This window comes from Labrus bergylta, chromosome 5, assembly GCF_963930695.1.
Source record: "Labrus bergylta chromosome 5, fLabBer1.1, whole genome shotgun sequence".
Lineage (NCBI taxonomy): Eukaryota > Metazoa > Chordata > Actinopteri > Labriformes > Labridae > Labrus > Labrus bergylta.
The window spans coordinates 22,759,432-22,782,992 of NC_089199.1; the positions used below are offsets into that span (position 1 = coordinate 22,759,432).

The 23,561-nt window shown below is 41.1% G+C and overlaps 1 protein-coding gene across 3 annotated transcripts in view; it reads right to left on the bottom strand.

Moving 5' to 3' along the window:
* Positions 1-1,459: 1,459 nt before the first annotated feature.
* The window catches only part of arhgef3 (Rho guanine nucleotide exchange factor (GEF) 3), a 33,540-nt gene continuing 11,438 nt past the window's right edge, over positions 1,460-23,561 (bottom strand). The window contains exons 1-12 of one of the 3 annotated variants that reach the window (XM_065955221.1): positions 23,445-23,561; positions 19,390-19,452; positions 8,649-8,756; positions 8,222-8,476; positions 7,367-7,429; positions 7,169-7,265; positions 6,482-6,558; positions 5,777-6,034; positions 5,438-5,608; positions 4,952-5,141; positions 4,545-4,736; positions 1,460-4,508 (exon numbers count right to left, since the gene is read on the bottom strand). The exon at positions 23,445-23,561 is cut by the window's right edge and continues 818 nt beyond it. In XM_065955221.1, the coding sequence (XP_065811293.1) occupies positions 3,952-4,508; positions 4,545-4,736; positions 4,952-5,141; positions 5,438-5,608; positions 5,777-6,034; positions 6,482-6,558; positions 7,169-7,265; positions 7,367-7,429; positions 8,222-8,476; positions 8,649-8,756; positions 19,390-19,452; positions 23,445-23,477 (2,064 nt within the window). In that variant the 5' untranslated portion in view covers positions 23,478-23,561 and the 3' untranslated portion in view covers positions 1,460-3,951. Of the gene's footprint in view, positions 4,509-4,544; positions 4,737-4,951; positions 5,142-5,437; positions 5,609-5,776; positions 6,035-6,481; positions 6,559-7,168; positions 7,266-7,366; positions 7,430-8,221; positions 8,477-8,648; positions 8,757-11,624; positions 15,210-19,389; positions 19,453-23,444 lie in introns of those variants that run through there. The other 2 variants (XM_065955219.1, XM_065955220.1) reach the window with 2 other exon arrangements.

The window sequence follows — 23,561 nt, forward strand, 5'->3', positions numbered from 1 at the left end:
ACTTAAACTCTGGCTTAGATTTTTATATCCATTGAGGGCCTAAGTCCATTTTCACATAGGCCTACTGTATAAATAGTCTCTGGTCTGACCCTGGGAGGAGTATTTGGTGGTGAGACCATGAATTGCATAAGCTCGTGTGATGAGCTTTAAACCGGTTATGAAACTGACTGACATTAATATGAATTGTTTGCTCTTTATTATCTTAAAGGGGACATCTTGTGAAAAATCTATTTTACAGTGTTTTTGAACACATATTTGAGTAACCTGAGTGTCCCCTGACCCACAAAATGTGAAATAAATCCATCCAGCCCTTTGTCTGGTCTGCATAAGTCTTAAAACACAGAGAAACATGCTCTGTTTCAAATTATGTCACAAGGAGATCGCCCCTGGTATCTCTCCCCCCAGCAATTTTTATTCTCGCTACAGAGGAGTGAAGTCTACGGGGAAAACTCAGGGGGGGCCCATTGCAGTTAAAGAGACACACACACCAAAACGGAGCGTTCTGAAAGAGCTGGTTTATACAGGGTCACAAACCTCCTCTGGTGCTTCATTAAGGTTATATTTTGACCAAAGCACAGCACAGATGTTTCATTTAGCCCACAGCGGACTGTTTGAAAAGGTGGAAAAGAGGGGATAATATGTCCTCTTTAAAAAGCCAATGAGACCATCAGCAGAAAATCTGATAGTCACAAATAACCCTCTCTTATTAATACCTACGTTTTTTGATGAACTCTCTTTCCCTTTGACAGGTAAAGTAAGCACATTTATAACACATTTAATAGTTACATTGTACCTGTGGTTTTTTTTTTTTAAATAAGGTGTTCCTCAGGGTTCAATATTAGGTCCTCTTCTTTTTTATTATCTACTTGTTAGTACGAATTTCCATGAATTCATACATTTTGGTAACTTTGTGAATTAACCATTTAAATCTGTCTACCATCTAAGAGTAACTCTTCTCTTAGGTTGAAGCTGTAACCATATATATGTAAAACATCTCATAGCAGCAGAGTTATATTTGGTTTGGAGCCAACTGTCTGTTGTAAGCAAAGGTTTGCTAAGAATGAAATGTATGTCTGACATTTAAGAGTCAAGCTGATGTCTTCTTTCTTGCCTTATAGAGATGTACCATAGTAGCCAAGAATTTGTAGGATGTACCTTCTAGCAGAATATAAAAAAGTCTGTTAACATAGAAACTTTGTCAGTACTTTGTCAGTTCGTGATTGTTAACAATTTATGTTCTGTTGTAACTGTCTGACCTTGGCCGATTAAACCATAGAATAATCCAGTCTGTTTCGCGATTTCATCATTGGATTTATACAGCAGCAACAACCCCCACCCAACACTACTTTTTTGTACTTCGATTGTATGTTTATACATCTTAATTGAACTTTTGTGTGCTTGTTTTATCTGCAATAACATTTAAGTGTTTCAATTGGTCTTCATCAAATAACAACCCATTCAGTAAAATGCATTTTTTTAAACAGTTTATTTATGTTTTGGTCTAATGACCACCCACACATTAGATGACTGATGGTATGTACAAGTATTGTCTTAGACATGTTCTCTTAATATTTGGTATGTGCAAATAACCAGTCTTGAAAACTTTGGAAACAGGTTTCATCACACCTTCTTTGCCTTTGTTATCCATTGTATCATCACAGTCTTCAAAAGGAACAACACAATCACAACAGTTGACAAAAGTAATGTGAAATGTCAAACAGATTTTCTTGACATTGTTGCATGTTTTCATGTCTAAGACATGTTTGGCTTTTTTCCTACATTCATATACAGATAGGCTTAATATACATTCTTTACATACATACAGTACATACACACAGGCTCCTCCTTCATGATTGTTCTGACTGCCATGAAAAACACTCAACATTTAAATTTACTGCAGCTTTGTTAAACTTGATTCTTTTTCAAGGATACCGTGGCAAACTACACAAGACAAACTGATTGTCTTGTGAATGCTTCCAGTAGATTAATTGCTCAAATACAATACTGCGTTGGTAACCTTGTCTCTCATGAATTGCATTATTGCACAACTATTTGGGATAAGTGGAGCATGTAGTGAGGGAAAGGTCATGTTACAAGGACAGCTTGAATTTTCTTCATATCCGTAATGTCTTTTCACTGGCAGCAAACCAATTGTTTATTTCAGGACATAATCCTCTTTAATTACCAACAACAGTAAATGAATGCATACGTTATGCTTTGGCAACAATTCAGAGAAACTTTTTAAAAAGCTTAAGATTACTCAGCTTTCAAAATCCAAACATGAAACAATTAATTTACCAAAATGATTATTCACTCATTAAGAAAATGCTTAGTGAGGTAATAAATCAAGGGAGAAGTGAGATTTGGACTTGTTGAGTCGCCCTCCGCTGGCCATTAGAAAGATTTAAGGCACTTAAACTCTGGCTTAGATTTTTATACCCATTGAGGGCCTAAGTCCATTTTCACATAGGCCTACTGTATAAATAGTCTCTGGTCTGACCCTGGGAGGAGTATTTGGTGGTGAGACCATGAATTGCATAAGAGGAACAGTGGTGCAACAGCTCTGAAAAAAAATGAAGAGACCACTGCAAACATACATGTTTTTTTAAACCATTACTGTAAATAGGTTTGTATTTGTGTGATATATAAACTTTTTGGTTTTAATGTATAAAACATTTCTTCAAATTTTCAAATGAAATATTCTCATTTAAGTCTTTTTTCTTTTTGCAGAAATTGTCAACTGAATATAAAATAACTAATATCATTAAAAAGATGCAGTGTTTCAGGGCCTTGAATAATGCTGACAAGTTCATACTCAACAGTATACTACCGTAAAGAGTTTAGAAAACAGTATTTGCTCGAATTACTCTGTTTTTTTGTGTGCCTTTGTTGGAGAGACAGGACAGTGGATAGAGTCAGAAATCAAGTGGAAAGGGAGAGAGAGTGGGGGATGACGTGTGAAAGGAGCCATGGGTGTGATTTGAACCCGGGCCGCACACTTTGGAGGACTATAGCCTCTGTACAAGGGGTGCGAAAACTAACCACAAGGCCACCTGCTCCGAAGAATTACTGAGATTTTTAATGACGGCTTTCATGCTTTCATCTTGGCATGCTTTCCACCAGTCTTCACGATGCTGTTAGGTGACGTTGTGTCTCTGTTTTGTATACTTTTTGTCGTAAATTTTGATTTGGTTAGGGGGCATAATTACGGCGTGTCATCCCAATTGTTTTAGCTAGAAAATCTTCTCTGAAAGTCGCATAGTGAGCCTTTGAGTAAGTAGAATGAGGGATTAAACTTCAACAGAGGCTGGAAAAGGAAAGCTTCCAAGCACATAGAGATGCTGATTTAAGGAAAGTTTTGGAGTGGTCTCTCAATTTTCTCCAGAGCTGCATCATTTCATATATAATCCGTTGTTAAATGCCCACGGTCTTCTGATAGGTCAGCTCTCTGGAGCTGTATGAAAACACTTTCTGAAACCTGGTGTTTAGAGCAGCCTGCAGACTGACATCTGAAGACTGAGGGATTACTCTGACGTCATTTACCTATTAGTTAGACATCTTACCCAGCTTAAGCATGAATATCCCACATTGTAATTATATGTGTATGTATGACGTGTAGAACAGCACAATAACCTCTCTCTGAGGTTTTCACCGATGCATAGATCATGGCAGCGTCTTTGAAAATGGCATCAATACATCAGTGGAATGAGCACAGTTACATAGGACCAGTGTAACTGGGCGCAAAACTGACTGATGTTGTAGCATTCTAGAATGAAAGGGTTACCATGGTTACAGCAGTTACAGTGTTCTGGAACTTATCCGTTGTTTGAGTTTCATATCGTTGATAATCCTTTGGCATCATCATCAAGTCTTTGATTTGACTGACTGCAGCGGCAGCGACAGACCGTCAGTGTTTTATTGTCTTTTTAAAAAAAAAAATTGGTCCAAACATCAGCATCTAAAGCTCAGCTCCTCGCACTGCAGGGAGGCTACCTCGCCAGTTTCCATCACCACCTCCTCCACTTGCTCGGCGTCATTGTGCTCCTCCTCCTTCACCTCTTGGTCAGGAGGAGTACAAGGGGAAATGGAGGCGGATATATTAGTACCACCACCGCTTAGAACCTCACCTCTTTCTCCTCTGCTTCCTTCATCCACCTTCACATCAGCTTCTTGCTCTGCATCTATCTCACCTCCGACCCCCTGCCCTGTCTCCATCTTCACACCTGCATCCATCTCACTGCTCCTCAGACTTGTCTCACCATCCAACCCAATTTCTCCATCTAATTCCAAATCCCCATCCCCTCCCAAAACGGTCTCCATCCCTCTCCTGGTCTCTGTCTCTGGAGTTAAACCCACCCCTGCCTCTTCACCCAAACTCAGATCTTTCCCTCCACTCACACCTTCCTCTCTTTCTAAACCCAGCCCTGCCTCCATCTCACCCCAGTTTCCTTTTCCATCCTCAAGCTCTGACTCTCCACACAATCTCAGACCTGTCTCCCCCAGCGGGCCTATGTGTCCACCCAGCCCCGTCTCCCCCAGCGGGCCTATGTGTCCACCCAGCCCCGTCTCCAGACTCTGTCCCGTCTGTGCCGGCTGCTCTCCGGTCAGTGCCGCAGCTTCTTTGGCTTGTCTGATACAGTTGATCCATTGCTGTTTGTTGAAGGCGTCGCTGGCCTGGAAGCAGTGACTCTGCAGCTGACCTCCAAGGCGGAACGATACCCGGAAAAAGTTCTTTGCTGTGAGAAGGAGAGAGACAACAGGGAGCAGAGGGAGGTTAATGGGGCCAGAAGAGATGGCGCAAGTCCTTTTTAACCAAGTCGGCACCCAGCAGGACAGTTTTTTTTTACTGTACTGTACTTGAGGCCAACGCAAGAACACAAATGAAAATATCTAATCTGCTGGTTTGAAAAAAATGTGTTTGGAGTATCTGTGGTATGTGAGATGTACTTACTACGCTCATTATTGCTGAAGGCTCCTCTGATGGACCCGCCCACTCTCATCTCCCCGTCTGTTAGGTCCTCCAGGTCCAGCTGCCGGATGGGGATTGGCTGTCGGCAGAGCTGGTAGCTGACTGGATGGTCGTTTAGAGAGATAGACCTGGTGATGACCAGGACGTCTTGGAACAGAAACACGTGAAGCTTCTGGAAGAAGACAGAGAGAGAGAGAGCGCTGAAATTATATTTTTCTCTACATGGTGATTCCTTGAGTCCTGTAAAAAGTAATTCTGGCCTAGAAATCAGTAGAACAGCCAAAATGAATTACAGAAATCATTGACTGTTGGAGGTCAAACTGTTGCTCCCAGAAATCCCAAAACTTTCCCTGACTTTGAGGTGCTCATAAATCAAATGAGCTAAGCAGATGGTCTGTGTGAGGTATATCAGAGAGGGTGGAAGTACACAGGTTTGGTGAAGGTATGGAATAGTAGAAATGTACTAACGAGTCCTCTGTTGTTCTTCAGCTCTCCATGGCAACTGAGCGTCCTGGACCGGCCGATGAGTTCATCCCTGTGTGTGTACTCTGAGTACAACAGACGGTCCTTGTAGTACTGACACTCCGACTCCCCCGTCCGGCTGTTAATGTCCGCCACCACGCTCTGAACCATCAGCATCTGGAGAGAAAACAGACCAAATATAAACCCCATCCAAACATATCTTATGGCTTATACTTTCTGACTGGTTTTAATAAGTCAAACACTGATCATTCCTACACTTCAGTCAGATTCGGATGAAGAACTGTAGGATGAAGGTGTAAAGTATCCTAACACTTGTTTCCTCACCGCCTCATCGAGGTGCTGTCGGTCGGGGTGATCGTTGGGCGTGTGTTTCAGGATCTCTCTGAGCAGCAGCGGGTATTTCACCAGTCGACTGCGGGGGATGTCCAGGAAGTTCCACAGGTCCAACTTCCTGCTGAAGGGCGACTGGAGACAGCGCTGCAAGAAGTCCTGCACCCGCCGGTCCTGCTTCTTCTGGTCCAACAAAGACTTCGCCTTCACCTGGTTACTGCAGTACGGAGTGTAAGAGGAGAGGCAGGGCAGCTGCAGGGAAATACAAACACACACATGGTTACTTTTTAGTGAAACAGATGAGGAGATTCTTTATTCAACTGTTCAGAAATCTCACCATTCAGGCTTTTTTAGGGTTTAATTTGGGGCTTTTTACGCTTTTATTATTTAGAGATAGGACAGTAGATAGAGGTGGAAATCGGGGAGGGAGAGAGTGAGAATGACATGCAGGAAAGGAGCGACAGACCGGACCCGAACCTGGGCCGTCCGCACCAACCACTAAGCTACGGGCGTCCCCGATGAATTGAATTTCACTGTCGCAGCAGGATAATTATTTACATGACTGACCTCTGTTTAAGTGTGTAAGAGACAGGATTGAAATTAAGAGATGCAACTTTGTCCACAGGGGTCGCATAGATCTACACACACCTGAAGTTGCTCACAGGAGCTTTACAGTAAGCCAAGATAATATGCACTCACCCAGTCAGTGAGAATGTGTCCCACATGTTCTGTGGAGCCGTCAGCTTTTCTTGCGTCTTGGAGACGACTCAGCAGGTCTGCGGAGGGGAAAGGGTTCGAAATGATGAAACCATTAAAAGAGGTTTGTTGGATCCAAAGCAAACATTTTAGAAGACACCACAGAAACAGTAAATAGGGACACTGAGACAGCTACAACAGCTGATTGAGCATGAAGTGATTATCTAAACTCAATGCCATGAAGAGTATTCGTTTTGCTGAAGACTTTCAAATACTCCTATAAACATGTTTCCCAACATAAACATGTGTTTTCCAAATTAAAGCTTTTGATTCACATAATGTAAATGATTCATGATTTCATTTCTGGGAGTCTCTAATATTCACTGTATGGTCAGAATGCTGTTGTAGTACCACAAAGCTCCACAAGGTGGACTTCTAAGGAAAATATCCAAACTCAGTCCTGTTGAGTTTAGAGCTGAGCTATAGATGACTCCAGCTTTTGTTTCATCAAGGCTAGATTACTGTAATTCTCTTTTTAAATATCTTAGCAGCACATACTTGAATTGCCTACATGTGGTCCAAAATGCTGCAACAAGCCTGTGACAAAATCACCTACAGGGTCCTGTGTTATACAGGTGTGTACCATCAGATTCATGTGAGGAGTGCATTTCTGTCTGAGGCTGATCCTACCTTCATGCAGAGGTATCAGAGAGTCCAGAGTGCCAAAGATCTGGTTCAGTTCCTGCTCGGTCATGATTGACAGCTTCAGCATCGGGTCATGGTAGGCCTGAGGTACACACACAAACACACACACAAACACAAACTCAAACACATGAGCAAAAGCAACCAGTAAGAGGAAAATCAGATGGATAAAGGTTTTTAGATTACCTTCTTTGCCAACTTGAGATCCTCAACTAAGTCTTGTTCGCCCTGAGCCAGCTCAAATATAGCCTGCAGAGAGAGAGAGAGAGAGAAAGTTTTTTAAAAAGACATAACTTTAGATCATTTCAACTAAAAGTACAGAAACGTTTCAGAACTATATCTTTTCCATAGGTCAGCATGGGGAAGAGAGGAATGAGTCCATCACAAATTGTCTAAATTGCAAAAAGATAATCTTAATACAGAAACTTGTTATAATTGTTTAAGTACAATCACTACAGTGTGCAGGAGTTTGCGTGCATTTAATTGGTAATTGAAACAAGAAATCACCAAAGATTGGATGCCTAGGACATTTAGATTTTTGTTGCCATGGTATTTATATTGTTTGGTTTGTACAAGAATCAAATCAATGTTTGTCATAAATATTTCTTTATCGTTTAAAAATAAATATCCAAGTCTGTGAAAAATGTTCTTAAGGGAAGATGGAAAAGTTGTTTTGTACAAAGATGAATAATGGACTGCATACTGCTGACAAGTGTTATCTTGAGACGCTTTACAAAATGGAATAAGATGCAGGAAAGATTTCTCCTTTGTATTCCTCACGTTCCTGTTGTCCACATTTCTTTGTGTGTTGGGTTTTTATGTTGCATTGAGTTGAAAGATTCTTTTGCACTACTGTCCAAGGAAAATTAGTCCCTGGGCGACAATCAAGTCCATCCAATCTAATAAATACATAAATCTACTGCTCTTCAAAGCAACCAGAAACAACCTTGAATACCTCTATTAATTAATTAATTAAAAATAAGTCCAGAGATCTTAAATTAAGAAGAAAATCCCTCCACTCCAGCAGCGTCAGCGTCTCACCTCTTGTCGTTTAATCTCCTTCGGGCTCAAAGGTTGTGTCGCTCCAAGGTGGACGTCGAACGTCTCACTCCAGAGTTTGCTGTCCCGGCGCTTTGAGGTTTGAGCTGATGCTGATGATACCCGTGTCTGAGTCATGGAAGAGCACGAGTTGGAGACCGTCGCTGGGAAAGTGCGCGACTTTAGTGTCGACGATGAGGGGGGAGGATGAGCGGCGGTTCTCTCCGTCTGAGTTTCATTACGAAAGCTGATGGAGCGCTGCAGAGATGATGGAATAAGTTTTAAATATAGAATTGTCTGTAGAAGAATATCAATATTTATGTCAGATATTTGACTTGTTTTTTTTATGTCTGATTATCAGTACCACCAAAATCACCAAAATTCAACTGAATAGACAAACACTGCTAGAGACATCTGAGCGGTGGTTCACCTGTAGCGTCTGACCAATCCTCTTCAGTGGTACTGTCTTGACCGGCGGCAGCAGGTTGGCGAGAGACGTCACCCTGGATACAAGTTTACTGCGCTTTGTGCTCGGCTCCTGAGGAGAAAAGAGTCAAAATGTGTTCAGATTATCACAGACCACTATAAAGGGTCCAAAAGTGGCTTCAGTTAACACAGTACATAATGTCCAGGCAATATTTAACATGTTTATTTTTTACTAATTGGGGTTATCTGTGGTGTGTGCTTCTCTGTTTCCATGTGGATTGTTGTTTTATTATATTGTATTATGCTCTTTAGAAGTTAGCTAAATGTGTGAGACAAATCACCCCATGAACAGAATAAATTGTATCACATCACATCCTATAGTATCGTATCCTATCCACAACCTTAGGCCACAGTACTAACGATGCATTGTTGTGTTAGTCCAAATTATCTGCAAAAACAGGATTTACTTCATCGTCACCTTTATAAACAAAAACCTCTTCAGTCTGCAGGTGGATCTAACATTTATAAACAAAAACCTCTTCAGTCTGCAGGTGGATCTAACATTTATAAACAAAAACCTCTTCAGTCTGCAGGTGGATCTAACAAAGGTCTGCGAAGATCAATTGCAAAAAAAGCTACAGAAATTCACATCGGGTAATCTTAAAACTACTCAACACCATTTGTGTAATGTCTTTAGTTTTACTCTAGTGCATTAAAAAACATCACAATAAAATGAATCGATGTTGTTGTAAACAAAAACTTATAAAGAACAACATGAGCTTCAAAGACACCGGTCTTAAGAAAGACAAATCAAGATAAGAGATTGTATATGTAGCAGTTTGCGGGAAAGCTGACATTGTGTTGGTAAGTAAAACAATAGTGTGACTCAAAGTCTTTCACTCTCTGCCAGACTGTCTTCACACACACACACACACGCACGCACGCACAAAAAAATACACATATCAGGCCTCCAAACTATTAGGGTCTGTTTCTGTGTTGTAATATGCCTGCCACCAGGCTGTTTGTCCTGGATACAGACTTTCAGTAAATCAATCCGTGTGTGTGTGTGTGTGTGTGTGTGTGTGTGTGTGTGTGTGTGTGTGTGTGTGTGTGTGTGTGTGTGTGTGTGTGTGTGTGTGTGTGTGTGTGTGTGTGTGTGTGTGTGTGTGTGTGTGTGTGTGTGTGTGTGTGTGTGTGACAGTCCCAGACTAAGCTGGCCAACTAGAACACAGGAACCGTCAGTGCTCACAGTCGGGAACCAGTCGACCACAAATAAATTGGCCTTCGGCAGACGGTTATTGTTTTTCACTCCTTGATCACTCAAGAATCACAGAAAATGTTCTATTCGAGCTTCAAGTTCACATCTAAACTGGACAACATATCCTGACTTTTAATCCTCTGAAGATGCAGTTGAGGTCTTATTATTATTATTTTAAGTACTTAAAATGCAAACACAGATTCATCCTAATTACTAAAGACACTCTTATCTCTTGTTACGCAGATGATACAGTTCTATTCATCAAAGATCTATCGGTTCTTTCAGAATATTTTTGGCTCAATGGAGATGATAAATAGTCAATGTATTTTCTTAAAATAGTATATGTTTCCATTGGACATGGGTTAATGGGTTTCTGTGTTTGATGGCACTTGATTTGATTGAATCTGGCAGAGATCAATTCAGTGCAGTTTGCAAACAGTAGACTGGTTCATCTAAGTAGAGCAGGTTTACTGACTGACAAACTCACTTGGCAAGAGTTTAAATAAATAAATAAATGTGAAAAAACTAGGACTGGGTAAATGGTAAGTGGACTTGAGCTTGTATAGTTCTTTTTTAGTCTTCAAAGCGCTTTGACACCGCGCTCTGGTGGATCTAATAATCAGTCAAGACATTGCAGATTTTTTTCCAAGTAGTCCAAGATAAAGTTTCCTCACTGGGATAAAGAAACTTTTATAATCCAATGATAGCCAGGCAAGCTGTAATTTCATATCCTCTCCAAAGGACCGTCCTACAAAATAACTGTGGTGGAAATAGAAAGGGGTAAACAGAGGGGAAGTGACACAATGTTCATTGCATTAATGCTTTTCACTTTAGAGCTGAATGCAGCAAACCAGTTTAACACATGCTAGTGAAACCTGCAGTACCTTCAACTTTGATTGACTCTAAGTAGAAGATGTAACTAGTTGAGATAACTGGGACAGATGTTAGTCTATCTTTCCCGAGAAAGGTTTTCTAGTTCTCAAAGGATTCCAACATGGTTCCAGAAAAGTATAGTAGTAGCGTGTTCTGGGGAAAAATCTGGGTCTCCTATACCAGTTAGGAGTGCCGAGAGAATCTCAAAAGGAAAGCCCTCAAGAGTTTCTTGATAAAATGGCCAACCATCTCATTGGGTTCCTTTGATGGAAGGGAGCAGCAGCTGTACTCCAACTTTTTATTCCCCTGGTGATGAACTACAAGTCAAAGCTGAACCCAAAAGTGTCAGACGAGGTTTTCAATTTTAGGGTAGAACAGAAGGAAACCTGACTAGAAAGTTACTATTTCATTTCTGTCACTATGTGTCCTGACTTTGTGTTCATGTTGGTGGTTCATGAAAAGGGTTATTGAGGGCAAATCAATTCATTCCAACCCCCAAACCTGATCTGTCCCTTCAACACTATTTTCAGTTTTCCTAGAAACTGTGCCAAGTGGTGTCAGTAGAACTAAACATTTGACAAGTTGATGGAGGAAATCTGTCAATATATGTCACAATAACCTGTCATGCACCAAAGATTTCTGATCAATGCTTCCTGTCATCTTGTACTTTTTCCAATTTTGACAAAGTCTGATGTTACACCTTTCCCTAACCAATACAGATTAAATTGGCTGGGTTGTTTTTCCATCTTTAGAAATAACTGTCAATGAACATAACACAAAATCAAATCTTGAAACAAGACCTAGAGCACTATACACTTCTTGGTCCATAGGATATGTCATCCATCTTACCTCCACCTGTTTCCCCATAGTGTTGTTATTCTTGACCGACTCCAAAGAGCATCCAGCCTCAAACTTGTGAACCATGATGCAGTATGGGCTCTTCCCTACCACCATACTGCTTGACGGAAAGCCCCGAACAGGATCTTTACCTCTAGCACCAAGAGAGCGCCCAGAGATGAAGTTTTATGCAGAGAGAGTATCCAGGTATGAATGTTTTAAAGAGACTTGATGCTGATAAAAAGTCTGGGCACAGTAGAGTTTCTAGACTTTCCAAAGCAGCTTCAGAAAACAAGCTTTTAAGTATCAAAAAGTGTCCTGTACTGGTTAAGAGCCCAATGAGAACTGGTGCCAAAAAAGTGTCCCGTCTAGTTCTTGAAGGGTGACCAGCAATGACCACGAGTGACCACCAGTGGTACTCGTTTGGTACCAGAAATGTCCCTTTACAAATGTCTTGTTCTGTTTTTCTAAAAAACGGATTAGGTTGGATCCAGAAAGACGTGTGCTGAGCTTTCAGACAAAACACAATTCAGCTTGATCTTCAGGTCGCTTTCAAAGTCCAAATGAAAAAGTCCAGGGAAACGTTTGACCCCACGTGCGTTCAGACTGGTCAAAGCTTTCATCAAAATCTGTATTTCTGATGCTTTTATTCCAGGATTCTTCTTTAAATAGCTTTTAAATGTCCCTCGTTCTCAGTGATGATTGTTCGCTTGCCCTCGTTTGGACTTGTCTGAAAACACACAGCTTGCTAATGCTCTCTCTCTCTCTCTCTCTCTGACTCACTCACTCACGTTCCTTCCTTCCTTCCTTCCTTTCCGCTCTTCTGTACCATTTTCTGTTTTCAATTTTGTCCGCCTCTTTTGCCCAATGAGTCAAAAAAAAGGTTTTCTGAGTCTCTATTTAAAGACTAGGACATTGAACATTTTCTATTGTTAACAATTACAAAGAGAACACCCACATTTACAACAATTCCACCTATTATCAAGTATTACCTCTCTCTCCATAGCTTGATAAATTTAATCCTCAGAGATATTATTGTTTGAAAACTATTCAATAATGAATCACTGTTGTTTATTTAGACTCATTCACACATATAATGCCCGACTGCTGGCACTACAGCACAAAATGTGTATTGATCCACCTCTGAAAATAGTCCCAAAAACAAACATTTTCCACTGGCTGTTATGTTTGTTAAAAACTACAATAACCATCTTTTTTTCACAAGTCTTTTTTGGAAATAAAATGTTATACTTGTGAGTCTTTTTTAAAGGTTTTATAGGTTCAGTGCACAGAGTCCCAGAAAGAAGCGGGAAATCAAATATTGATATTAAGGTGTTTGTTTACAGTAAGGAAGAAAAGGACAGATGTCGTAAAGTAGACATGAAAGGCAGGATCAGATTACCTTAAAGTACAAGTATGACAGAATGTACTGTAAGTTTTAACCACCTACGTACAAACACACGGTCATGGTGCAATGAGACCAATGCTGGTCGAAGTTAATCTGAACTGTAATTACTACAGAGAGAAAAAAGCCTGCAGGCAGCGACAGATCTGCCCTATTTCTACAGTACAGTTTCAATCAATGAGTGAGTGTGTGTGTGTGTGTGTGTGTGTGTGTGTGTGTGTGTGTGTGTGTGTGTGTGTGTGTGTGTGTGTGTGTGTGTGTGTGTGTGTGTGTGTGTGTGTGTGTGTGTGTGTGTGTGTGTCCCATGTGTGCCCAAAAACAATACCCAATCATCATTGTCATCATCAAACAAAACCATCATCACCACTATCCTCATCAATAATATCATTAAGGTCGTAGGTGTTCATGAAAAAGTTGGGTCTTTAGCTTTTTCTTAAAGGTGCAAAGGGACTCTGCAGATCCTGTCTGTATGGGCCTGGAGTTTTATTTATTTATTTATTTATTTATTTTTTAGCAAAATTCCAAAAGCAACAAAAGAAAATGTTTTGCTTTTGATTTAGCTGTTGTGACGACCCCTCCACATCTATTGGTGTTCCCTTGCTGCTTGTTTGTTTTTATGTTGCAGGTTCCGGTCAAGGCGGGGTCGTAATCAGGGGATGAGCTACACCTTGGCCCGGTGTTGTCCCCATCCATATAATCCTCTTCTCAGGACAGATGTTTGCTCTCATCTTGTTCTTATACCCCGTAAGAACATCGCAACATGGCTGTCTGATTTTGTTTCACAATTTATTTAATTTTATTGTAAATAAATGTTGTGTTATTTTGGTATACCTCGTCTTCGACTCCTGTTTTTGTTGCAGCCTAAGAGCCGGGTTTTAATACTGTCCTCTTACTTTTCTTAATAAAGAGAAGTATCAGCAGTTAAGTAAAAATAGAAGACGATAATTAGTCGCATGTTTAAGGTTAAAGTCGGAACAGGGAATAAATATAAATCAATGTAACGTCTCGTCTTATGTGATAAAACAAGATAAGCAGCCGTCATGTTTAAATCAAAGACAGAATCTGATGTTACCACATGAACTCTCTGTGAATTAAAGCAAATGAAGCCTCAGAACAGAGTCAAGATTGTGTAATTTTTAGGTTTTACTCGAAAAAGCTGTGACTGATATCAGTATCACTGCTGACCTGAAACACACCTTACAGAAGCTGCCCCTTCGGACTCGCCTCCATTGTGTCTTAATGGGAGGGTTGGGTCGTGGACGCCCAGAGTCTCTCTCCGACTGATACACATTCAGGTATATTTAAAAGACCCGCCTCACTTCATCTGAACTGTGACACATCAGCGTACAATAAAGAAAAAAATCTCTGAATATAAAACGAGGTGAGGTAACATATGGAGGCCTGTGAAAAGTGTGTGGGGTTTCCTTCTTTATTATCCCCTCATGGGCCGTAAGCCACTTTTTTCTTTGCCCTTTTCCTAAGATGAATATTTAAGCAAACAATGAGTTACATAATGAAATACATAATGTATCCCTTTTCCGAGGTTTGTGTTTCTCTGTGAATGAACTACAGGTGCTGTGGGTGTGTGCCCAAGTATGAGTAAAAGCTCCTGTGAAGCCATCAGGGCGAAACTCGTAGTTGGTTTGAGTTTGAAATTAAATAAAAAGAAGTAAGTCAGCCTTCTTGTTTGCCGTGAATCTTCACATTTGATGTCAAGATGATGTTTCCTGCCATCACCTGCACCATGATAAAAAGACTGACAGTGCTGTGTACAGGGTGTCCACGTTTGTGTGATTTGACCTCCTGTGAGGAGTTTTGATCTAGTTATGGTATGTAACAGGGTTTTGTGTATGCAGGTATAAAAGGTCTGTGTGGACAACAATAAACAGGCGGATCGTTATCTGTGTTTATGGCATACCAGCCCATGTTGAGGGAGATTTATTTGCTTTACAGTTCAAACCTGAGCCACAAATCTTCTGGACGCTGTGTGGCAAAAGCCAATCAGTGTATAGATTCAAACTACCTTACACTCATCAGAAATCAATCCGACCTTTTTTTGAACTGACATTGATCAAAAGCCCCCTGCCTGTTGAGTAAGAAGCTTAGAAAGAAACTTAAAGGTCACATATTCTCCTCCTTTTCTAAAAGTTTAAATAAAAATCATAGCTCCCAAAAACATGTGTGAAGTTTCTTGTTCCACTCTGATCCTGTATTTGATCATGCCTATAAACCCCTCTATTTCAGCCCTGCTCAGAACAGGCTGTTTCTGTGTCTGTACCTTTAAATGTAAATGAGCTGTGTCTGACCACGCCCCCTCTCCGGAAGGGCTTGGGTCAGCTTGGGCTATCTCGCTCCATGTCCTATTGTTTACGGTGAGAAGGCAGACTCAGAGGGCAGAACAAACACCTAGCTTTGGGAGTGTCACCCACCTGGGGGAGGGGTTACTGCCCTTTGTGATGTCATGAAGGGAAAATCTCCAAACAGCCTGTTTGAGCACACATTTTCTGAAAAGACGGAGAGGATGGACCTTTCTCATGATTGGGGGGTTAGAGAAACATGGTGAAGTGGATTTTGAATAATATGTTAATATGTCAACCTTTAATCTGCCAACACCTGAAACAGACTATAGCATTGTTAGCATATATCAATGACTCTCCATAACGGCTGCTTCACTTCCCTCTGTCTGCTGGTTTACTCTGGACATTTGAAGGGAAAGAAGCTCAGAAAGAAACTGAAATTAGGAGATGATGTTTTGGGAAATGAGGACAAAAAGGAACTCGAAATGCAGTGAGGGTTGGACTTAGCGCTGACCTTTGGCCTCATTAACAGTTATGCATATCTTATAATTATGAGACAGTTTGCAATTATTTTGACTTTTTGATTTCTGCATTAACAACATTTTGTGTTACTTTTCTTTTTTAAGTGCTTCATAAAGAGCATCATTAAAATCCAAATATTAGGTTACTTTAAACGTCTCATAGAATATTGAAGCAGCCGTCCTATCCTGGAGGTTGTGCAGCTATATAGACACCAGGGGAAGGAAACACATGTTGATGCTCACTCGGTTTACTAACCTTTAGCCTCTGGTTTACAGAACAACATCAATAACTGTTCATGTGAGCCCGCGGCGCTCAGCACAAATTAATTAACCAGTGAAAACGTCTATAACCACTCAGTGCAGAAACAGCACAATCAACGAGGCGTGGCTCTGAGTGGCGGCCGGTCTCTGTTTACTGTTGAATTTAAATCTGTTAGAAGAATGAACTTGTGTTATTTTATTCACATCGTAGAATCTTAATGATGCTGAACTCTTCTAATTCGCTGATAACTTTAATAAGAAATGTTTTATTCACTCACTCTTTTTTTTGGTCAGACAACACAACAAAATATAAAACCCAATAAAACACGGCAATAAAATCAGTCAAGAGCTCACACCAAGATGGGAATTCCTACCAAGTTATTAAAGTGCAAAGTGGAGGTGTCCAAAAGTGCAATTCAAGTGCAAAAAGATTTATACACAATCATACACGCCGATGAAGCAGCGGGAGCAACTTGGGGTTAAGTGTCTTTCCCAAGGACACATTGGACATGTAGCTGCAGGAGCTGGGGATCGAACCCTCAACCTGTCAGTTGAGAGATGACCGACTCTACCAACTGAGCCACAGCCGCCCTTATGTTACAGTAACAATGTCACTAACAATAATAGTAAAAACTGCTGATATCAGAAACTACTCAAAGGATTTAAAGGCCTATTAAATATATATGAAATGTGTGTGTGTGTTTCCCATGTTCAATAGTTATATGAATCTGATTAATCAGCCATAAACGAACAGCTCACCACCACAACTACAACATCAACATCACCACGACAACTACAACATCACCATGACAACAACAATAAAAGAACAAGAGTGATAAAGCAACAATGACTACAATACCAACTACTACAACTACAACAATCACAATAAAAACAACTTTGTGGTCAATTTCACTTTCAATTCATCTTCTTCAATCATGAATATAAAGTTTGAATCTACAGTGCTTTGGTCACAGGGTCACAGGGTCACAGGGTCACAGGGTTTAGGTAGTTATGCCAAATTGTTCTTAAATATTTACAGGATAAACAAACAAGTAACAACCTTAAAAAACACTAACATAACAAGTAGAGACATTTAATTTTGTAATAAAATGAAATAAAATGACACTTTGTTTTCAGCCTTTCAGTCAGACTCTTTAATCGAACCCCACCCTGTGTGTGTGTGTGTGTGTGTGTGTGTGTGTGAGTCACTGAGGAGTGACAGCACAGAAACAATTGAGTGTAATTTATTCCAGGTTCAGTTTTGGTCCAGTCTCTGAATAAGATTGATGGCGTGTTTGGGTTTATTTGTCACACCGGTGTATCGAACAGGGTGGACATCCTGTGTTAGACCCAGCAGGGAGGGGAACGCCCGGGGAAGGAGCGGGCCACTGGCAGCACGCTAAAAATACACAAATGTACACAAGGAGTGGCCCAACACAAGGTCTGAGGGCCCCCAAAGGGTCAGAATATATACAACAGATCTTCAGTGAATGCAGGAGGAAACAATGCGCACAGCTCAGTAACTGTCCTGCTGCCTGTCAGCTGTCTGCCCTTCTAATGCAGAAAATGTAAATATGAACTTTCTGAAATTTATTGAATTTTTTCAATGTTAGTATGAATGTAAAGAAACTCCTAGGCATAAACAGAAACTTTAAAAAGAGAATTATGATAATTTTAAAAGCTAAAAATGTATAAAGAAAAAACTCGACTGTGCAGACGTTTGATGAGAAATTAAATATATTCAATCCATTTGTTAAACTTCAAGGATACATTTAAAGGTCACATATTACACAAAACACACTTCACCATGTTTCTCTAACTGGCCCTCTGAGTCTGCCTTCTCCCCCTAAACAATAGGGCATGGAGCGAGAAAGCTTGAGACACCCAAGCCCTTCTAGAGAGGGGGCGTGGTCAGACACAGCTCATTTACATATTTAAAGGTACAGACACAGAAACAGCCTGTTCTGAGCAGGGCTGAAATAGAGGGGTTTACAGGCATGATGAAATACAGGATCAGAGTGGATTTAGAACAAGAAACTTCACACACATGTTCTGGGGAGCTCTGAGACTTGTGTTTTGTAATGTGAACATAATATTTGTTTACAAAATAGATCCATGAGGCAACTTTAAGTTTTAACCTAAACAACATTTTCCGGTGTCACCGTCTACTCTGTAATCACCATTGCCGTCTCATACTCCTGCTATGCTTAAACTTTCAGACCCAGCATCCACCTGCTGGCTCCGACTGCGGGGTTAAAGATATTTTTTCCTCAGATTTCTGCATGTAAAATAAATCTGCAGGGAGTGACGAGGTCGGACCCTAGACATCAAACACTAATAATGTTTTACTGCTGCAACAAACATTTTAAACACTTACCAACTTGGTTTATCTGAATGAAACATTTCATCTCTGCATGAGACATTTGCATGTAATACCAACACTAGGCACCAGGTGGAGCCTTTACCTTTGGTGTGCATACAGCTGTAGGAACCAGGTGTGTGAATGAATCCTAACAGCTTTTGACCGAGCAGCTGAATTTAGCAAGCGTGCAGAATTTGAATCTGTTTCATGTTGCTTTTCATTGTATTGATAAATGGTTTCTTGTTTATGTGGAGTATTGGAGTCCTGAGAGAATAAAGACTAGTGTGCGCACATCCAAGCAAATTGCATACAGGTAGAGGACAAAAAAGTTATAAACTGCAGAGAAAAAGGGGAAGGTCCGCACACTGTTCATCTCCCAATGAGCAATTTAATTAAGGGCAATGTTTCAATCCAAAGGATCTTCTTCTGATCAGATTAGTGGATTCCTCTAATAACAAAATATGAACAAATTAATCAGTGTATCCAGAGGGAAAAGGTGCATATGGCTTTTAATTGTTGCATTGACCAAAACATGAGTCTAAAACTAGGTCCCATGGACCCGTCAGTAGCTTATTACTGGGTTAAATTAGGTCTCTGCAGACTTCTACATGGACGGGTAGCAGGTTAAAAACACAACAGAGCAGAATCACTTCCTGACCAGAAACGCTTAATCCAACAGGAGAGAAATAATTTAACGAAATCTACAGCTTAGAAATGATTATGTTTTCATTTTTTTAGGTCATAGTGTGAAAGTGTACACATGAAATGAATCACACAAACAGGAAGTGTTCAGCCTGGTTTAAGTCAAACTCAACAGCTCTTCAGGTTGAGCTTCTCAGACACATTTCACCACTTATTGAATGTCGAACAGAATCCACCAACTTTCAGATTGAACACAAAAGAAAGAAACAATGAGAGGAGATGAACTCACATTGATGTCCAGACTGCAGAGGCTGAGGGAGTCTGCATCTCTGCTGGCCTGCTTCCTCTTCTTCTGTAACACACAAACACAGCGAACATTGCGTAAGATAGAAAACACATAATGTGATTCATCAGGTCCAGTCTCAGCCTATGACTGCACCATTACTGTAAATGATGGTTTGATACCAGACCGAATACAAGACTTAAAATAGAATGCAAAAGTTTTTTATTTATTAATAAACTCTGTGACAGTCAACAGAGAATCTGCAGCTTCCTGCTCATGTTTTCTGTGTTTGAACAGCTTTAAAGCTCATTCATTTAGTAACATGAAGTACTGATTTTCATCTTTGATAACCAGGCAGGCCACATTAATTTAAATCTCACCACTAGCAGGCCTAATTGTTACAAAGTGTTCGATCCTCGCAATTAGACAATTATAGTAACTTGTAGTTGAACTAAGGAACAAAGAAACGTTGCTGTCTTCAAAATTTTTCAGTCTTCACACACATCCATACAGCCAGCACACAACATAAGAAGGACACTAAGTAGCACAAAGTCTAATGGACAATAAATAGATAAAAACAGATTAAACAAATAAATGAGCTGTTTAAAAAGGCGATGGCAGCTCCTATCTCTATAAAATAAAGGCATGAAAAGCCCAAAAATGAACCTAAAATACTTTTTAAATATAACCTCTGGCACGAGTAAGGACAATAGATCCGCAGCTCACAATGATTTTTGGCTGCAGTCTTAAGATTTTGGGGGGGATTTTCTTTTTGCAGGGTCACTAAAAGAGTCAAATTTCTGATATTGGATTTTAATGTTTATTCTGATTAACTTTTAAACGTTGTAAACATGTTCTGTGTATGAGGAGGTCCCTGTCAATGGTTTCTCATTATAACTAAAGAAAACTGCTGTGCATTGTTGTTCAGGTGCAGATATACGTGAGAAAGAAACAAACAGTACGCTGCCATGACGACAGAAACAGATGGAAATCACACCTGATGAGTCGGGTCAATGAGGGCAAACAGCTGTATCAGAAGGAAGAGGGGGGAGGGGGAGGAGGGTTGAGATAAGAGAGAGGAAAGGATGGAGACGAAGAGAAGGAGGGGAGTTTAGGCGGGAGGGAGAAAGAGAGAGAGAGAGAGAGAGAGAGAAAACAGGAGACGAAGGAAAGGAGGAGATAGGACAAGGAGTCAAGAAAAGAGCAGAGGGGAGGGAAGGATAAAAAAGAGGGGGGAGAAGAAATGAGGAGAGGCAAAATGGAACGAGGAGAAAAGGGTAGAAAAAAAGGGTTGGGGGAGCAGGAGGAGAGGGGAGACATCAAGGAAGAGGAGAAGAAGTAGGAGGATAAGGAGGATGAGGAAGAAAAGGGGAGAGGAGCAGGACAAGGAGAGGAAGGGAAGGAGTAGGAAAGTTGGAGAGGGAAAGGGGTGAGGGGGGGAGACATGGAGCCAGAGAAAGAGGGTGAAAGGGGGAGAAGGAAGGGGAGAATAAGGCTGCAGAGGTGCAGGAGCAGGAGGAGAAGAGAATGGGAAGGAGTTGAGGGAGGAGGGGAGAGGAGACGGGATACATGGATCAGGAGTAGAAGGAGAGTGAAAGGCAGGAGAAAGAGAGGGAGAGACAGAGGGGAGCAGGAGAGGAGACAAGGAGAGGAGTGGGAGAGGGAGAGACGGGAAAAGAGGGGGGGTGAGGAGGGAGAGGAGCAGTGGGAGGAAAAAGAGGAGGGCGGAGGAGGAGGATGTTGGGAGCAGTGTAGCAGCGTGTAACAATAGCAGGAAGTGTGCTGTTTGTTCAGTATTGTGTTGAGACTTTGTTGTTGGCCGGACGTTATATAACCTGCGGACTTTACCTTTAACTCACTGTCACTATGGAAACAACAAAAAGGACAGAGGAGGTGGAGTCTGCTTCTCTTGACCATATAAGGTCTGTTATCTAAACACAACACCATTATCTCTCAATATTTTGATTTTAAACAGATATCCTCTTCTTAAGTAAATCACTGTAGCACAGAGGGCGTTAAATTGCTTAAAATGTGAAGAATTTTCATCAAAAAGTTTGATTGAGTCGACAACATGCAACTCTTGTGCATGCTTAATGTGTTTGCTGAACAGTAAGCTGCAGACGATTAGCTTAATTAGCAATAAGACGGGGAAACAGCTGCAAGGTGCTGCAGTGGTTAAAGCTGAGGAGGTTCCTGGTTTGAATCCCCGTCTGACAGGAGCCTCTCTGTGTGGAGTTTGCATGTTCTCCTCGTGCATGCAGAGTCTCTCCAGGTACTCCGGCTTCCTCCCACAGTCCAAAGACATGCTCGCTAGGTTAACTGGTGACTCTAAAATTGACCGTAGGTGTGAATGTGAGTGTGGCTGGTTGTCTGTCTCTGTATGTCAGCCCTGTGATTGGCTGACTAACAGTTCAGGGAGCAACCCCGCCCCACCCAATAACACCCCTAGAACTACAGACTGTAAATACGCATGGACGAAGCCTGAGTGACATCAAAAATCATTTTCAGCAGGGGGCTTTTGAAGCCAGTTGATGGTTGATGCCATCAGTCAACTTAACGACAGGCTAAGAGCTGAGGCGGGTTTTAAGCTAACTGTGCCACTACGCCTGTCAATCACATCTTATTGTGAATAACTTACCCTTCAAAAAATAAAAACTGATGAGTTATCAGAAAATTCACCCTCCGTACAATTTATGTCAATCAGAACATGAGCTAATCAGACCTATTTTTTTTTTAACCAGGCTGTAAACATGTTGTAAAAACAGGATATTTTGAATGTGATGTGTCTGTGACTTCTGGTGCTTCTGCAGTCAGCCTCAAGCGGACACTCGATGAGCTGCAGGATTTTGCACTTCTGCATTGGCTTCATTATTCAAAACCAGAGGTTGCTGCTTGCCACATGCACTGATGGGGAATTGATTTACTGAGTATGTCCATGGAAGGTGGTGATATGCCCCCTTTTAGCTAGTTACTATTACACCTTCTTCCTGTTGAGCTTGCAAACTAGCAAAGTAGTTGTAAGTCAAAGGGTGAAAACATGGACATCAGTCTGCCATCGGGTCGGAGATACAGAACCCTGACCTGGAAGAGGGCACGCTTCAAAAAGAGCTCAGCGATTGAAGCTCTAAAAAAGCTGCCACGCTGACTGGCCCCTTCTTTGTTCTATGTTTTCTTCATTTGTACAAACTGTGCAAAGCTGTGAGAACACATTTCCCCCTGGGGGACAATAAAGTATTGTATTTTACAAACTCTGCAGTTTACTTCTGGTACAAATGTGATGCACGCTATCCCTCTAGCTTATGGTGATATTCAAAGGCAGATGACAACTCGACTGCTGCTATGCTACACATTTATACTGTTGAACTTCCTGATCAAAGCCCGGTGTGGGAACTGTGGAGCGTGTGTCTAAAGAGCAACAAATACATTGGAAACGCTTCAGACGGCGTCCCGTCCTTTGCTCTCTGTGGGTAAGAGACATAATCGTAACTTTTGCATCTTTAAGAGACACAAATGTTTGCTGACCTGTGAATCTGAATGGACCATTGCTGCTCGCTCTCTCTCTCTCTCTCTCTTTCTCTCTCTCTCTCTCTCTCTCTCTCTCTCTCACTTGTGGCAGCTTTTGGTTGAAAATATGACTTAAGACTTGAAGATTGATCTTTAAAGTAATCAAGATTTTATCATTTTAAAACAACTCAAAGTTTCAAAAACGCTGACGTAGCTTACGTACAATGAAATGTGGACAGACGCACATTGAAACCGAGGTTAAACGATGCTGGAGCTGACTGGAGAAGGACTGAGAGGGGAGGTCATGTTGCAAAAAACGTGCCCGCCTTTAAAGAGCAAATGCATGTTGTACATCAGTAACCCTCAAACTGTGTTTTAAAAATTAAGTTTTAAAAATGCAAAGAATGGATACGTCTCCTTCTCCTGCAAAACACATACTTTAACAAGAAGAGGGTGACTGTGCAGAGTTGGAGTTCTTATCTTTGTATGATCCTGAAACATGTTTGAGTCCTCTCCGTTTATCTGTTTTCATCACTGACACAGACGCACAAACTCACCCGATAGTAAACAAACAGACAGCAGCCCATCATCCAGATCAGATCTGCTCCTCAAACACAACAAAGCGACACTGCAAATGATCATCTGATGCTCCCTCTTCTCCTCCTTATCTTCTC